At 40.6% G+C, this 18,502-nt stretch overlaps 1 protein-coding gene across 1 annotated transcript in view; it reads right to left on the reverse strand.

Moving 5' to 3' along the window:
• The window catches only part of HERC2 (HECT and RLD domain containing E3 ubiquitin protein ligase 2), a 162,790-nt gene that overhangs the window by 60,356 nt on the left and 83,932 nt on the right, over window positions 1-18,502 (reverse strand). Inside the window, exons 48-57 of the mRNA XM_058427697.1 lie at window positions 16,455-16,630; window positions 12,274-12,385; window positions 9,002-9,083; window positions 8,747-8,890; window positions 7,274-7,364; window positions 6,805-6,982; window positions 6,542-6,623; window positions 6,282-6,453; window positions 5,397-5,541; window positions 4,280-4,505 (exon numbers count right to left, since the gene is read on the reverse strand). Of these exons, the coding sequence (XP_058283680.1) occupies window positions 4,280-4,505; window positions 5,397-5,541; window positions 6,282-6,453; window positions 6,542-6,623; window positions 6,805-6,982; window positions 7,274-7,364; window positions 8,747-8,890; window positions 9,002-9,083; window positions 12,274-12,385; window positions 16,455-16,630 (1,408 nt within the window). The remainder of the gene's footprint in view (window positions 1-4,279; window positions 4,506-5,396; window positions 5,542-6,281; window positions 6,454-6,541; window positions 6,624-6,804; window positions 6,983-7,273; window positions 7,365-8,746; window positions 8,891-9,001; window positions 9,084-12,273; window positions 12,386-16,454; window positions 16,631-18,502) is intronic.

Consider the following 18,502-nt stretch of genomic DNA (forward strand, 5'->3'; position numbering starts at 1 on the left):
TTATATACATACAAGCTATGAAAATGCTACAATAACTACCTGTATTTTCTTACCCCGGTAAGGCAAGACAAAAAATAATACAAAACAACAAAGAGAGAAGATGTTCACCAATAAAGTCTCATCAGGCTCACTTCCCTGAGAACTCCCAGGTCTCAGCAGAGGGAGGGAGCCAAGCAGAGCTGGGACATGTGTCTATGTCAACTCATCCAAATTGATACACAGATTTAATGCAATTTCTACCAGAATTCCAGCGAGAGTTTTTGTCGACAGACAAGATTATTCTAAAATGTATATGGAAAGGCAGAGGAACAAGAATAGAAATAGAAAAATAAGAAGGAGGAACGAGTCTACCCAATTTCAAAAGTTGTTGTAATACCATAATCAAAACTGTGTGGTACTGGCATAAGAATCAATGGAATAAACAGAGAACCCAGAAATAGAACCACACAAATATGCCTCACTGACTGTTGACATATGCAAAAGCAACTCGGTGGAGGCAGGACAGCCTTTCAGCACGTGGTGGTGGAGCAACTGGACGTCTATGGACAAAAAACCCAAACTTCAGCCTAAGTCTACACCTTATGCAAAATTAAATCCAAATGGATCATGACTTCAGTAGAAAATACAAAACTATAAATCTTTTAGAAAAAAATAGGAGACAGTCTTTAGGAACTAGCACTAGGCAAAAATATACTTAGACTTGACACCAAAAGTATGATCTATAAAAGAAAAAACTGACGAATTAGACTTCATCAAAATTAAACACTTTTGTTATATGAAAGGAAATGAAAAGACAAGCTAGAGACCAGGAGAAAATATCTGCATAACACACATCTGCCAAAGGACTAGAAACATCTAGAATATATAATGAGCTCTCTAAACTCAACAGAAAAAAAAAAAAGGCCAATTAGAAAAGGGCATGAAGACATATTTTACCAAAGAAGAGATATGGACAGTAAATAAGCACATGAAAAGATGTTTAACATAATTAGCCATAAGGAAAATATAAATTAAAACCACAATGAGATATAATGACCTATCTATCAGTACGGCTACATTTTAAAGAGATGGTGAGGATATGGGAAAAACTGGATCATCCTCCACTGCTAATGAGAATATAAAATGGCACAGCCATTCTGGAAAACAGTTTGGCAGTTTCTTATCAAACTAAACATAATTACCATATGACCAACAATCACACTCTTGGGCATTTATGTCGAAGAAATAAGAACTTATTTTCACATAAAGTGAATTTTCACATTCACTTGTATATGAATGACATGGAGGTTTTATTTGTAATAGTCAAAACCTAGAAATAATCCAAATGTCCTTTGATGGTTGAGTATTCGATGGAATACTGAACATACTACGTAATATGTAACAACTTGGATGAATCGCCAGAGGATTAGGCTGAGTGGAAAAAGCCAGACTCAAAAGTTATACATATAATGTGACATGAAAAGAGCTATACATTAAGAAGATACTGAGTAATTTGAACCAGAAAGGAGAAGATGAGAGTCAAGCCTTATTTTCATCTACCCCAGAAAAGAAGACAGCACAGGAAGGCGAAGCCACTCGCCCCAGTTCATACAGCCAGTAACTAACACAGCTAGAAGATCACATTCCATTTATTCATAAAAGCAGATGCTGCTGGAGCCTAAATGTCCCCTCCTGAGAGATAAGGGGAAAAAACAAAATATTTGTATGACAAGATGAGGTTCACTTTAAAAAAAAAAAAAGCAATTGTATTTATTTCTACATGCTAGCTGAGCATGTAGAAGAGCAATCTGAATATTCCCATTACAGAAGAAATGAAATTTTTAAGAGACCATTTAATAATCTGAAATTCTTAGAAATAATCTAACAAAAGATATGCAAGACCTATACAACACTGGGACTAGAAAACATTGCTGAGAGAAACTAAACACCTAACAAATAAAGAGAAACACTATGTTCATGGGTTAGAAGACTGAATACTGTGAATCCATCCTTTCCACATTGACTTACAGAATTAATGCAATCCATACCAAAATCCCAAGCAAGCGGTTTTATAAAAACTGACAAGCTCATTTTAAGTTATATGGAAATGCAAAGGGTCTGCAACAGCCAAAATATATTTGAAAAAGAACAATGCTAAAGAACTGTTGCAACCTGAGTTCAGGCCTTTCATAAAGCTGTGGTAATCAAGACAATGTGGCATTGCCACCAAAATCCACAAATAAATCAGTGAAACAGTACTGAGAGTCCAGAAATAGATCCATACATCCATAGACAACTGAATTCTGACAAAGGCAAAAGGCAATTCAGTAGGAAAAGCATAGTTTTTCAACAAATACAACTGAAATTACTAGACAATCATGCCAAAAAAAGCCTTTCAATCTGAACCTACCACCATATATAAAATTTAATCAACTGGTCATAGATACACATATCTAAAACTATAAAACTTCTATAACAGAACACAGAGAATCTTTATAATCTTGACTGAGGCAAAGGTTTTGTAGACACAACATCAAAAATACGCTCTACAAGAGAATAAAATGAATAAAATAGGCATCATAAAAATTAAAAACTTCTAATCTTTAAGAGTCACCTGTGAAGGGAATAAAATGACAAGCCACATTGACAGAAAGTATTAGCAAATTCTACATTAGGCAAAGGACTTGTAACCCAAAATATATAAGGAACTCTCAAACTCAGTAAGAAAACAATCAACCTATTTAAATATAGAAAAAGACTTGAAAAGACATTCACCAAAAAAGGTATCTGATTCGTAAATAAGCAAGATGCTTGAGATCATTAGTTACTAGGGAAATGCAAATTGAAACCACAATGAGATACCACCATACATCTATCAGTATAACTAAAATTAAAGACTGAACCTATCAAGGGTTGACAAAAATGTGGAGAATCTGGACCTCTGGAACATCCACTTTGCACAACAGTATGTAGAGATCTTAAGAAGCTAGACATACACCTACCATATGATCCAACCACTTCTCTCCTAGGAGTTTACCCAAGAGAATTTCAAGTGGATGTCCATACACAAACTTGTATGGAAATGTCCATTAGCAATTTCACTTGTATAATTAACTGGAAACAGCCCAAACATTCATCAACAGATAAATGGATAAACAAATTGCATTTGTTTATCTTAAGATACTATTCAACAACTTAAAAAGATACATGCAACATAAGTGAATCTCAAAATTATTATGCTGAGTGGGAAAAGTAAGATTTTTAAAGAGTATATGCTGTATGATTCTATTTGTAGTAAGCTGTAAAACATGCAAACTGGCCTGCCACGGTGGCTCCTGCCTATAATCCCAGCACTTTGGGAGGCCAAGATGGGAGGATCACTTGAGCTCAGGAGTTCAAGACCAACCTGAGCAGCATGGCAAAACCCTCTCTCCACCAAACAAACAAACAAAAATTAGCCAGGCATGGTGACATGTGCCTGTAGTCCCAGCTATTCGGGAGCCTGAGGTGGGAGGATCACTAGAGCCCAGGAGGCGGAAGCTGCAGTGGGCCAAGATCGTGCCAACTGCACTCCAGCCTGGGCAACAGGGTGAGACCCTGTCTACAAAAAAAAAAAAAAAAAAAAAACCCCAATCAAACAACAACAACAAGAAAACACCAGCCTGGGCAACAGAGTGAGACCCTGTCTACAAAAAAAAAAAAAACAAAAACAAAAAAAACCCAATCAAACAACAACAACAAGAAAACATGCAAACTGATCTATAGTGACAGAAATTAAGTTGGTGCATATGGCAGGAAGGAGGAGGGGAGTTAAAAGCAAAAGGGAGGGGTACAAAGGGCCAGAGAGAAACGCTGGTGCAGTGTATGAGTTCATTATCTTTGATTGTGGTGATGCTTTCATTGATCATACGTATTCCAAAGTTGATCAAAATGCATACTTTAAATAGGTGCAGTTTATTACATTCAATTATAACTGAATAAAGCTGTTAAAAAATACAAAAGAGCCCAGTACAGTGCCTGTATCTCTCAGGCAATTATTAGGAGTCCTGTTTACACAGAAGTACAGCGCTGTGAGTTTACCTGATCATAAATACAAGAATCAGCAACATACGTTCTTCTAAAATTTTCATTCCAGCATGGATAAATCGCATGAGAGCATACCATAATTCTTCTATGTCTTTAGATTCATAATGCAGTTAACACGGCACTACAACCTCTAATGTGTTGGCACAATTAAATAAATCTATAAGGTTGCCATAACCTACAGAAAAATCTCAGAGAAGACACAAATTTGTGTTACCTAAATAGGAAGCACCTAAAGGGTCTCTTGCAGTCTGGAAGAGGACAGGCTCGTGGACAGAGGGCGTGGCCACATCCACAGTTGTCCACGCCACACTGTGGGACGACCCACAAGCCACGCGCGTGATCTTCTGGCCTTCTAAGCCTTGCACGAGTGTGGGCTTCCTGTTAACTGTGGTCGTGCCATTGCCCTGCTGGCCGTGGTCATTGTCACCCCAAGCATACACCTGTTTACGAGGCGAAAAGAGCTTATAATTTTTCAACATTTCAGGGCATTTTCTTTAAGGTAATTTTTACTTCAAAATGCTTAACGTGTATGCCACGGTAGTTGAAAGAATTGAGTTCTTAAAGGTAAAAACAAACCATTTCACAATCTTACAAAATGGCATCAGTGTACTACAATTCTGAAGAAAATCTAACCATGAAAATGCTTGCTAATACCTATAAAACAAGTATTTTCTTAATATTAATCCAGTTCTGTTTTGTTGCAAGACACACAGAAGGTCCTCTCTTCAACTAAGTGCAATAATTTTTTCCCTTTTATTTTGCAAAGAAAAATGACCAAAAACAATATGCTCATTTTTCAAGTAAGTTGCTTCTTGGCCTTATAGAATTATAAAGTATAATTCATTTTGACTAAAATACAGTAATGGTAATTTTGTTTCCATAAATAAAATTTAAAATTGAATATCCACAAGCCAGTCATAGCATATGCTTCTCCAAGCAGAAGAGAGTGTAACACTTGTCAGGCACTAGCTCTGTCTCTAAAATGAGGCGTGTATCCCTCCTCACCAGTTAGCAATTCTCTAAAGGAAAGTCTTGCTAATACCTTGCAGTAGGAGCATCTTCAAAAGTAACAATCTTTCCACACACTTTTCACGTGGACTTCAGAGTGGGAACGCCTCTTTTCTGAGGACCCCGCCCCGAACCCCTGCTGCAGAGCGGGCAGATACACCAGTGGGCAAAAGACACAGGTCCCACCCTCATGGTTCTCCAAGCAGTAAGACTCAGCTGATTTCATCAACAGCTGTGATTTCAACAGGACGAAGGCCATGTTGTGACCCCCATGTGCCCCAACTCAGGATGGCACGCCACCCCCAGGCCACCTGCAGCCTTACCTGCCCCGAGTCCGTGACCGCCAGGCAGTGCAGGGCCCCGACAGCCACATGCACAATCTTCTTCCCTCTCAGCCCCTCCACCACCTGCGGTTTCCGCACATGCACGTCAGAGCCGTGGCCCAACCTGAAGTAATCGCCCTTTCCCCTGAGAGAAGGCCAATGGTGGAGTGTTACAATACGGTTATGGTCTGACAATGCTATACAAGAAGACACTCATTGTCTCACATCTTTCACAGCCAGCTCAATGACATCACACACAGCACCCAAGGTCTTCAAACTTATATTCAAAATCATACATCACTAATTCAAATTAACTTGTTAAGTCAGCTGGGAAAAACCTTAATACCTTAATACATATTTTACAACATTTAAGTTACTGTTGTAGGTTTTCATATAACGCCTATCCAAAGTCCTGTCTGGTATACATCTTTCTCAAGCTGCCTCTGGTCATGACATTGGCACTAAGGCCTGACACACCATCCAAGGCCAGTCCAGGCACTTGCTCTTTTGCATATTAATGAAATAAGCTTTTACAAGAAATACATGTTAACTTTTTCAGGATCAAAGGATTCAGAAGGCTATTTTGCTCCATTTATCCTTAGGCTTCAGCAGAAGAAACCCTTCCGATAAATCTCACCCAAACAGGAAAGGTAAGTGGCCTAAAATTTTTCTAGTATTTTCAAAATGACCCAGTTACAATGGGAAATTTCTTCCTGTACTGTTGTCACTAATCCCAACTCAATATCCTTTAAAGGACAAAGATGCATGCATAAGTAAAAATATGACAGGTCACAATCACGCCGGGATGGGCCTGGTGTGAGGCCCAGGTTCCCTGCACGCACCTGCACAAGCACACACAGTGTGACAGGGAGGACGTTTACATACCATGTCCACACCACTCCAGACTTGGTGAGTGCCAGGGAGAACTGAGCTCCACACTCAATCTGGCACACCCCCTGTCCATTTAGTCTCTCAATGTTCTGGGGAATGTTACAGCCTTCACTTCCGCCCCGGCCCAATTTTCCAAAGTCACCATCACCCCAGGAAAATACCAAACCTAGGTTTAAGAATATACATATACTTCAGGCCAGCGTTTCATATCATTCCTACCCACCCAGAAGCACAGAATCATGCCAGGCACTCACCTTCATCTGTCAGAGCCAGGGTCTGTGCGTCTCTACTCCCACATGCAACCTGGATTACTCTGTGACCGAGAAGGACTTTCACCTACTCAATTACAAATTTAAAAACAGAATCAAGCACAGGCACGGAGAAAGCAAGGGATTTTCCCACAGACAAAGCCAACCATGCACACATCTTTATGAACTTTCCTAGACTCAAAGCTTATTTTCTCTTGACATCTTCAGATGGTAAGCTTTCTGCAAGCAACAAAAATGCATATAATCACCATTTTGGGCTTTAGCTGTGTCGTATTATCCCCATGTCCCAACCGGCCGTACTCGCCGAGGCCCCAGGTGTACAGTTCTCCGCTGGATGTGAGGGCCGCGCTGTGCGAGCTCCCACAGGCGATATCCCGGATACGCTTGGTTTTCAGGGCCTCGATCAGCCTTGGCTTGTCACAGTTCCTACAACAAGATGAAATCAGCTCCCTACAGTCAATCCGTCCCTTCTTAGAGACGAAGGAAAAAAGACATCTATACTGATGCACATGTAGTCAACACAAGATCCACAGATCAACTATCAAACCTTAAAGCAGAACCGGTGAGACTAAAACACAAACAGCTGTGTTAAAAAAATTTTGTTTAAGATCCATTTCCATAATCTATTCTATTTTAATTTTCTGCAAAATAACTCTCAAGAGTATCAGTCAGAAACAGTTTCTTATTAGCAAATGAGACTAAAGAAAGTACCCTTACATTCTGCTGAAGTGTCCAAGTTTTCCATCGTCACCTTCGCCCCACGAAAACACTTTTCCATCGACAGTTAAAGCCGTCGCGTGCCGGCCACCTGCAACATTCACAGACGTGCGGATTGCCAAAGGACAGGGAACAGAAAGCCCACAGCATAGCTCCCTATTTTGCCTGGCATATAGCACACACTCAATGAGTGTGAACTGAATAAATGAGTAACTCAACAGGATCAACAGCGGAGTTAGCAGGAAAGCTTTCCGGGACATATGTGCCAAATAAGTGAATTTTTACCAAACTACAAATTTTAACTCTAGAAAGAATATGCAAAGAGGCAAAATAATACTGATTATTAATGGGGTTCCTATTATGTTAAATACATGAAAAATCAAAATTTAGATGAAAAAAGTAAAAATAATTTGTGATTAGACAAAATGTAAAAATAGTGTCAATTTAAGCTTTTGAGAACTGTACCTCAACAGTGAAATTATTCAATCATTTGCAATTAATGCATTATACTCACTCTTCCCAAAACACGTCAGCTTATGCTCTTTCCCCAGCATGGAATATTCTCAAAGTCCATAGAGCCTGCTTCAGGATTAAAGGCATGACCACTCCTATACAGTGAGTTCCTGCCAACTCCTGGGCTTTGAGAACATCACAGCAGACCCGGCTTCTCCTCCCAAAACTCATTCTCCCCCTTCCGTACCAACAGAACCCCCATGTTAAAGTGCTCAGCTAAACACCACTTCCCAGCCTCCTCTGCCCCCAGGAGATGGTGACTGAAATCAGTGGGGCTTTGGAGGGGCTCTGGAGAGGGGGCTGCGTGGGCACGAGGGCACACTGTGCAGTGCTTGCCTTTTCTGCCAGGCCTGGCCCTGGACTCTGGGGGCCACAGCTAGTCTAAGACCATCTTCCCACAAAGGTGGACACAAAGGACCAGCACTCCTCATAGACAGAGCCCTGCTGGATGGACTCTGACCCCACCTCTGGACTTTTACAAAGGAGAAAAGTAAAACTCTATATTGCTTAAGCCACCATGATTTGGATTTCCTGTTATGCAGGTTACACTGAGCCCCGTTCAGCATAGGCATGAACTGAATTAGAACTTTGTGTCTACTTCAGTTCCATTCCTCAGAGGCCTAGCAGGGTGCTTCCAAAATAAACACTCCCTACACTGAAAGAGTGGTTTCATTTTTTTTTTAAAGGATCTTTCTCATTACTTGGGTTCATAGATAGTTTTTGGAATCTGAAGAAAGTTATAGACTCTTTCTCAGAAAAACAGCCTACTTTTAGGCAAAGAACTTGATTTAGCAGCAATAACTAAATTCTAGACCACTTAGAGATTTACATTATCCAATTTTTATTCCTACTAAGTAAAAACTTAAGAAAGAATGTAAGGACACCAATTAGGGCTTTGGTTAACAACGGAGCAGGAGCAACAGGCCGCTCCGCACAGGCCTGCTGGTGCTTGGCTTGTACCTGAGTGAACGGCCACCTTCTTGACCACGTAGCTGCTGAGGGCTGTGATCTGCCGTGGGATGGGCACCGTCCCGCTGGAAATGCCCAGCCCCAGCCGGCCATTCGTGGCTTCTCCACAGGCGTACACCTTCCCTTCCACAGTCACTGCAAGGAACAACAGCCAGGAGAGGACTCACTTTTCACAACATTAAAAGCTTTTTTGTTTTTTGGTGCCAAGAATAATTTAAAAATTTTTTAAGATTAGAATAATCATACCTGCAAACAAACTTTTAGATCCACCAGCCACCTGTACCACATTCAAAGCCGACAGTGTCTCAGAGAACGAAGGAACCTTTATCTACAACATAATGTTTTTAAGAAAAAAAAAAAAAGAAAATTTTACTCGCATGTGTAAAATTATGTTACCTTATTATATGATACAAGGAATTACAGTCATGCACTGTATAACATTTCACTCAAACACAGGCTACATATACGATGGCAGTCCCAGTAGATTATAATGGAGCTGAAAAATCCTTACTGCCTAGTGGTGTCCTGGCCGTGACAATGTCACGGCACAACCTATTCCTCATGTGTCTGTGGTGATGCTGGTGTCAACAAGCCTCTGTGCTGCCAGCTACATATGAACAATCCTTAATACCTCATCACGATAACGGACTACTGCTACTGGGCTATATATTCACTCTCCTATACTTTCTATCATTCTTTTAGAGTATATTCCTTCTACTTTTTTGTTTTTTAAGCTAACTGTAAAAAATCTGCGGCTGGTGCTTCAGGAGGGATTCCAGAAGGCACTGCTGTCACCGGAAAGGACAGCTACCTCCTTTGTGGGGGTGAAAGAGAGTAACACTATGATCCTAGCTAGGCTAATGTATGTGTTTGGGTCTTAGTTTTTAACAAAAAAAGTTTAAAAAGTAAAGGAATAAATGTTAAAGACAGAAAAAAGCTTACAGCATAAGAATGTAAAGAAAATATTTTGTACAGAGCTGTATGTCTGTGTTTTAAGCTAAGTATTATTACAAGAGTCAAAAAGTTTTTTAAAAAGTGAAAAGTTCATAAAGTTACAAATAATTTATTATTAAAGAAACAAAAATATTTTGTATAGAGTAGCCTAAGCATATAGTGTTTCTAAAGTCTACAGTAATGTGCAGTGGTATCCTGGCCTTCATATTCACTCACCACTCTCTCACTGACTCACCCAGAGCAACTTCCAGTCCTGCAAACTCCATTATTCATGGTAAGTGCCCTATGCAGGTGTTCCATGTTTTATCTTTTACACTGTATTTTTACTGTACCTTTTCTATGTTTAAATACACACATGCCACTGAGCTACAACTGCCTACCATATTCAGTACAGTTCCATGTTGTAGCCTAGGAGCAACAGGCTATACCATATAGCCTGAGCGTGTAGCGGGCTACACCATCTACCTTTGTGTTAAGTACACTCTATCATTTTCCAACAATGACAAAATCACCCGACCAAAACTTTCTCAGAATGTATCCCCATCATTAAGTAATACATGACTGTACTACTAATATGTATGGTTACATTAACCAAAGGCATTGGTTATCCCTTAGAGATTCACACTAGACTATTTTAAGAATGAAATGATACACTGTGATTTACTTTAAACCAGAGTTGGGAGAATGGGAGGATAGAGACAGAAAAACGTAGACAGCTGCTGGTAACTATGGAAGCTGGTACCAGGGACATGAGGGTTCATGAAGCTATTCACTCTGGGTACATCTGAGCATTTCCATAGTAGAAGGTGAAAAATAAAATACAGTTGGTCCTCTGCATCCATAGGTTCCGTATCCATGAATTCAACCACTCATGGATTGAAAATATTTCTTATTGCACCTGTACTAAATATGTACAAATATTTTTGTCGCCATTATTCCCTAACAATGTAATATAACAACTACTGACATACCATTTACATTGAATTAGGTATTCTGAGTAATCTGAAGATGATATACAGTATTTGGGAGGGTGTGCATAGGTTATATGCAAACACTACACTGTTTTATGTCAGGGACTTGAGCATCCACAGATCTTGGTATCCACAGGAAGTCCTCGAACAAATCCCCCACGGATACTGAGGGATGACTATGCATATAATGTAAAGATAAAAACACACACCTGTAGACTATGCCTTATTTCAAGTCATGTCCTGCTCATTCTCTGATTCTGACTCTGACATCTCTAAGAAATTATATGCTTAAATTTCCCATTGTAGATGGATGTAATTTAATTTAAAATTCCTAGGGCCCTTTGTCTAAAAAACCTTTATGATTCCATGGGTGAAATAGTCACTACTGCAGTGGAAGAAAGGATTTTCATCACAACCGTGGAACACCGACTCTGTCCTTGAAGTGAAAACTCCATGTAGGGCAGTGAGCAAGGTCATAGGCTCCCACCAATGGCCTGCACCTCAGGGACCCCAGGACAGCCCTGCATTCCCACAGCTGAGACACTCACAGCTCACTGCCCACTGTCCACTGTCCACTTCCCAAACCGAGCTCAGGTACACTGAAACACAAACGCAATTCAAGACTGCTCCAATACAGATAAAAATTAATTGTACCTTGAAAGGAAAGAGTTCAAATGAATGAGTTCTAACTTCATTTCTCAGCTTCTCAAAATGGCAGGCAATAAAGAAAATGTATGGTGTGACGTCTCACAGAACACTAACAGGAAGCATAACCTCACATGAACACAGAGAGTGCCTCTGGGCAATAAAATTTAGAGGAATTTGCTTTGTGACTCCTCAGCCAGGAGACACTAAGTAATATAAGGAATGCTGAATTCAACTCCAGTTCAAATGCATCATTTCTTACACCTATTCTTTTCAAAATATGGTCTTTTTCTCCTAAGCAACTCAAAATACAAATTAACCTCTCATCCAAGTACCTAGGGGATGAAGGACATTGTGAACACACAGGCTGTGGCACGGCTTCCCGTGCACACTTCATGGTTTACTGACAAGGTGAATGAGATCATGGTGCTCTCCACCCACAACAAGCCCTGCAGAGAATAAGGCAAGTGTGTATGTGCACACATGTGCATTCTGCTTGTTTCTCTGTGCTCACAAAGCCTTCTCTCTCTGTGCAAGCTACTTCACCCTGAAGAATCTCAGGCACTAAGTACCTGGAGGACAGAGACAACAACTTGCTCATCTGTGGGCCACTACGGCCTTTTTACACATTATTTTGTTCATGATAGTCAAAAGTGTTTATTGTAGAGGAGGCAAGACACATCTATCGATAGTCTATAATTTTCATCTATGCGCTTGTCAAATCTTTTCAAAAGTTTATTTTCTAGTTTACAAGACCACAATAAGACAATTATATCTAAAGTAAAATTTTTCAAGGAGAGACGCTTCTGAGGGGTAATTTGATAACGTCTTTTAGTTCATGTAAAGAAACAACACAACATATAGAGAGTAAAGTTATTATAAAAACTTCACGAGGTGTGGCTGCTGCCGAGTGCCCCACCCTGCTGGGTCCCAGGGAGCAGGCCGTACCTTGGAGCCTTTCAGCCCGCCCAGCTGGTCCTTGTCATTCAGGCCCCACACAAACACCTTGGTTCTTATCGTAGCTGCTGATTCCAGCCCAGCAGCCTTCTTTCTAATGAGGCTAACCAAATGGGGGGTGGGGGGGGGGAGAAAGAAAGAGAGGTTATTCAGCATAAAACATTTAAAAAATAAAAAGAAAAGCAACCTCAAGCACTCAAAGTTTTATGGTTACTTTCAGAAACTCTTAAAATTTTGCTTTAATAGAATAAAACCTCAAACATGTACAGGAGTAAGTCCTCTGGAGGGTCAAATTTTCTAGATTCCACCATGCCACCTTTTAATACTAGCACTTAATTTCAGCTCTTATTTTTGATGGAAAACGATGACATACTAGGCCTTCTCTTTCATCTTAAATACCAACTTGAACATGGGTGGGAATCATTCCAAGTCATGGAAACAGATGCACAGCTACTACAAATGGCACTGTAGAGACACTGAAGAAACCTGCCCAGGAGCCACACTGGGTCTGGCCTTGCAGCAATGTCCCTAAATCTAGACATCTGTTTGGCCAATTATTTTCCCACAGAAAGAATAAACCGAATGTGGCCAGATGACCATGGAGGTACTTTAATACAGACACATGTCCTGATGTAAAATGCTTATCTCTTCCTTTATACCCTCTGCCCAGGACACCGGTCAGAGGCACCTGATCATCGGCCAGCTAGGCTGAAAGTCCTCATCTCCTGTCCTTCCCAGAGGGCTTGCTGCTTCCACCTTGCTCATCTATCTCCTGACCTGCCCTCGACAGGTTAGGAGTTTATTTATTTTTTGTTTGTTTTGAGACAGGGTCATGCTCTGTCACTCAGGCTGGAATGCAGTGGCATAATCCCAGTTCAACCTCCCAGGCTCAAGCTTAATCCTTCCACCTCAGCCTCCCGAACAGCTGGCACTATAGGCATGCACCACCATGCCCAGCTAATTTTTGCCCAGCTAATTAGCCCAGCTAATTTTTGTATTTTTTGTAGAGACAGGGTCTCACTATATCGTCAAGGCAGGTCTTGAACTCCTGGGCTCAAGTGATCCTCCCCGCTCAGCCTCCTAAAGTGCTGGGATTACAGGTGGGAGCCACCACACCCAGCAGGTTAGAAGTTTAATCAACAGCATCCAAAACACTCCAATTCTTGCAACTTGAAAAAAGTACACAGGACAGTGTTAGATTTTCTTGGCTGATGGTCTGATGCCAGGTGCTAAGGAATTGCTTCTTCTGTGTTTGGGGTTTTCACCTTTGTGTTTGCTTTTGCTCTATTTTTACAAACTAGGATAGATACCCAAAGGCACCAGAGACTGGCTTCCAGACAGGTATCACTTTTTTCACACATTATATACTAATAAATATTTACTTTAAGGGTTCAAACTTTCACGTTTTGGAATAAAAGTGAAAAACTCTTTCATCTAATACTAGGCACAGGTGAGCAAGCATAAGCACAAAATATTGAAATATCCTGTGATACATTTTTACTTAAAAACATGTATGGGGGCCAGGCACGGTAGCTCACACCTGTAATCCTAGCACTTTGGGAGGCCGAGCTGGGCAAATTCCTTGAGCCCAGGAGTTGGAGACCAGCCTGGGCAACATGGTGAAACCTCATTTCTACAAAAAATATACACAAAATTAGCCAGGTGTGGTGGCACACACCTGTAATCCCAGCTACTTGGGAGGCTGAGATGGGAGAATCACTTGAGCCCGGGAGGCAGAGGTTGCAGTGAACTGAGATCACACCACGTTGCAGTGAACTGAGATCACACCACTGCACTCCAGCCTGGGCAACAGAGTGAGACCCTATCCCAAAATACATATATATTTCCCATACACACATATATACACACACACATATGTATGTATGTATGTATGGGAAACCAGGACTGATATTCAAGATATTTACTGTCTGGTACCATGTAAGTATCAGTCAGCCAGAGTGGAGGCCAGCTGTACATGGTCAATGTGGGAACATCCCAGCTGGATGCCAGCCCTGTAGGAGACTGCCTGGGCCACTAACTCATTCTGAAGTTATTGGCTAATTAGTAAGATCTTACCAGAAAAAAACCCATTACAATCAAATACCTAGCTTTTCTTTCGACAATATATTCAATTACATAAAAATCTGATCAATGAGTAAAGCTCAAAACATTTTTGGCTATTCCACATATACAATATATGTATTAATAATTTTATGGCCGGGTACAGTGGCTGACGCCTGTAATCCCAGCACTTTGGGAGGCTGAGGCAGGCAGATTATGAGGTCAGGAGATTGAGACCATCCTGGCTAACACGGTGACACCCTGTCTCTACTAAAAATACAAAAAATTAGGTGGGCGTGGTGGTGGGTGCCTGTAGTCCCAGCTACTCGGGTGGCTGAGGCAGGAGAATGGCATGAACCCAGGAGGCGGAGCTTGCAGTGAGCCAAGATCGTGCCACTGCACTCCAGCCTGGGCAACAGAGTGAGACTCCGTCTCAAAAAATAAATAAATAAAATAATAATTTTATTTGTCCAATTCATTTTAGTAGCTACTGAGTAAGAAAATGCTAATCTATAATCCTTTTATTAAAAATCCCAATGACTTCCTTATTTCAGTGAACTGGTATTGTCCCTATTCAATTAATATCCATAGATGCAATCAGTTTGAACTATAGCATATAGTATAACATATATTCTAGATAAGGTAATGTTATAGATACTATTTTCTTTTCAACTTCTACACAAAGTTTCTGAAATAAAACAGGACAGAATCCAAAGCCAAGATCACAGAGCCCTAGAATAACCTGATTTATTACCAGAGCTGCTACCCCCACTTCTGTCCATATAATGTGCTCAACAGCGGCACAGCTCTGTTGTCTCCTTATGTCACATGCTGCAGAGTACTTAGAGCACAGGGTGTCTTGGTCAACAGAGTTCAGCCAGCACTGGCAGCTTGCCTCCTGTGCCTGTCTGAAGGGCCCCGGTCACACTAGCAATCCAAAGCACCTTGGGAATGTTAACAACATATCCATTTAGTTTGCATACCCTTTGACTTAGCAATTTCACTTTCAGCAATTTATCTAGGAAAATACAACTTCTATAAGGTCACTGATTATCCTCCATTGTTATTATCCATTATTATCCACTGTTTGCTGCTGGGATGGTAAACAAGGCTTAGAGCAGCCCCTGCACATGCAAGTTCTAGATACATGCCCTGGGAAATGCACAAGCATGCAAAAACTTCACAGATATCATTCTCCCCTGGCATGCTGTCTTCCCTATCAGAAACGCCCTTGCCTGTCCACTTTGTTTCAGTAATTCTGACTTCTGTACGTATGGCCTGGGGGGACGTTTTCCTTGTCCTGACAGATCAATGCTCCGATGCAGACTCTCAAGGCCGCATGCACTTCTTCCTGCCTCTTACCAAAGCCCTAACAGCACACTGATGCATGTGTTTGTCTTATTTTATTTTGCATGTTCATCACAGTGTACCCAGTATGCATAACTGGGAATGGCCCACAGTAGGTGTTCAAAAGATGTTGAATGAATAAATACAACAACAGTCATCATCAGTGCTCAGACAAAATAAGGAATTGAGTGAGTAAATGAGAACAGTCATAAGATGAAATACTGCACTCAAAAATTACAGGACAGAAGACTAATCATATGGAAATTCTAGAGATGGACAATAGTGGTGGTTGCACAAAAATATGAATGTACTTAATGCCACTGAACTATACACTTAAAATGGTAAACAATATATTATATATATTTCACCATAATAAAAATATACTTTTTAAAGTTAATGATAAAATACTTAGCAAAAAGAGCTTTAAAATATACAACTTCCGTAGGAAAATACATTTAGTAACAGAAAAAAAGGAAAACTACAAAGATATAAACCAAAATAGTAACAGTGATATTTCAGGTAGAGATATTAAACATTTTCATTTCCCTCTTTTAATGGTATTTTTCTAAATATAATGTGTTTCTACATGAAACACTTTATTTTTTAAAAAAATACAATTTTTGAAAACAACTGTAATTTACCATTCGTGTGGACATAAAATGACTCAGTATGAGACACATTCTAATTAAATGTTTTCTTTTGAAAGTTGAGGATTCAGGAATGCAGCAGGAGGTAAGTGAGCACCTGTAACAAATGGCTCTCACCTTCCGCTGTTGCCTTTCTCATCCTCCTCCTCTTCATTATCTGAAGCTAAGAAAGGAACTGCAGCCAAATCTTCCTCCTCTGCACGAATCCGTCCCAGCAGGATGAGACCATGGATTTTACAGTCGATCCCGGAGCTCCTGCACTGCTTGATGGCAATTTCAATATACCTGTGATACTAGACACAAAAACGACACTGCTTGATGGCAATTTCAATATACCTGTGATACTAGACACAAAAACGATGATCCACAGACTCTGTAGAATCAAGCACATTAGATCCTCTAACTGGAGAACAGGATGTGTGACACACGAAGGTGTACACATGGTTAGAGCTCCTTTACTTCAGTTCTGGAAATACCAACTGAGTTACTCAAAGTTAATGCAGCCACATCTGAGTAATGTTTTCTTCAAAAGAAGTGATCAACTCATCAAGATGTCTACCTGAGGCATGAGACACTCACTGATTTTCTTCCTAAAATTATTTTAAATAGGGTAACAGCCTTACTGAATGACTGCAAACTCTTCTTAGAGCTTTCTTGAACCAAGATACCTTAACTAAGGAAGATATTAAATGTCAGGTAGTAACAGACCTTTCATCGTTTTTAAAACATAAAACATATCTGAATATACACAAATTAGAACAAATAGTACAAAGAACTCCATGACTCCATGACCCAGCTCAACAGTCAACATGTGACCAATCTTGTTCAGATATGGATTATCATTAAAAATTTCCAGGCATTATATTGTTTCAAAACTTCAGTATATATCACTGAATTAAGGAGGTTTGGGCTTTTTTTTTTTTTTTTTTTTTTTTTGAGACTGAATCTTACTTGTTGCCCAGGCTGGAGTGCAGTGCAGTGGTGCAATCTTGGCTCATCGCGACCTCTGCCTCCCAGGTTCAAGCGATTCTCCAACCTCAGCCTCCTGAGTACCTGGGACCATAGGCACCTGCCACCACATCCAGCTAATTTTTTGTATTTTTAGTAGAGACAGGGTTTGACCATGTTGGCTAGGCTGGTCTTGAACTTCTGACCTCAGGTGATCCACCTGCCTCAGCCTCCCAAAGTGCTGGGATTACAGGTGTAAGCCACCATGCCCGGCCAGAATTAAGGAGCTTTTTGAAAAACATATCCACATGGCTATTATCATAGCACGAACAATAACTCCCATATCATCCAATATGCTACAGTGATCAAACTTTTCTGATCATGTCATGTCATTTTATTGTTGCCTCATTCAAATCAGAACACAAGCAAGACCCAAGCTTCCTCGGTTCTGCCTTTGCCATGCATTTAGTGGAGTTGGTCCTGCAAATGTCCCACACCCCATGTGGCAGACTGCATGCCTGCTGTGGTATTGACAACATTCCTCCATCCCTGTATTTCATGTGAACGAAGAGGGATGTGTCTGGAAGCACACACTAACAATTACTTTTTATTGCCTCAACGACCTGATCAAACCTCAAGATCTACCATTTCAGAGGAAACACAGCTTGACCACCACCATACGGATGCAAAAGCCAAGTTGAGAATATGAAGAATGCTACAGGAAAAAATTACTCAGTTTCTTTTTTTCTTTCTTTAGCAAGGAAAAAAAACAAGAGTGACTTCAGTGTAGTATAGAATGCAAACATCATCTGAATCAGAAACTGCAAAATGACATTTACAAGATAACTAGGAAAATCTGGACACTGACTGGATATTACATGACATTAAAGAGAAATTGCTGGCTGGGCACAGTGGCTCACGCCTGTAATACCAGCACTTCGGGAGGCCGAGGCAGGCGGATCACGAGGTTAGGAGATCGAGACCATCCTCGCTAACACGGCGAAACCCCATCTCTACTAACAATACAAAAACAAAATTAGCCAGGCATAGTAGCAGGCGCCTATAGTCCCAGCTACTCGGGAGGCTGAGGCAGAAGAATGGTGTAAACCCGGGAGGTGGAGCTTGCAGTGAGCCGAGATCACACCACTGCACTCCAGCCTGGGCGACAGAGCGAGACTCTGTCTCAAAAAAAAAAAAAAAAAAAAAAAAAAAAAAAA

The sequence above is a fragment of the Hylobates moloch genome, unplaced genomic scaffold, assembly GCF_009828535.3.
Source record: "Hylobates moloch isolate HMO894 unplaced genomic scaffold, HMol_V3 SCAFFOLD_14, whole genome shotgun sequence".
Lineage (NCBI taxonomy): Eukaryota > Metazoa > Chordata > Mammalia > Primates > Hylobatidae > Hylobates > Hylobates moloch.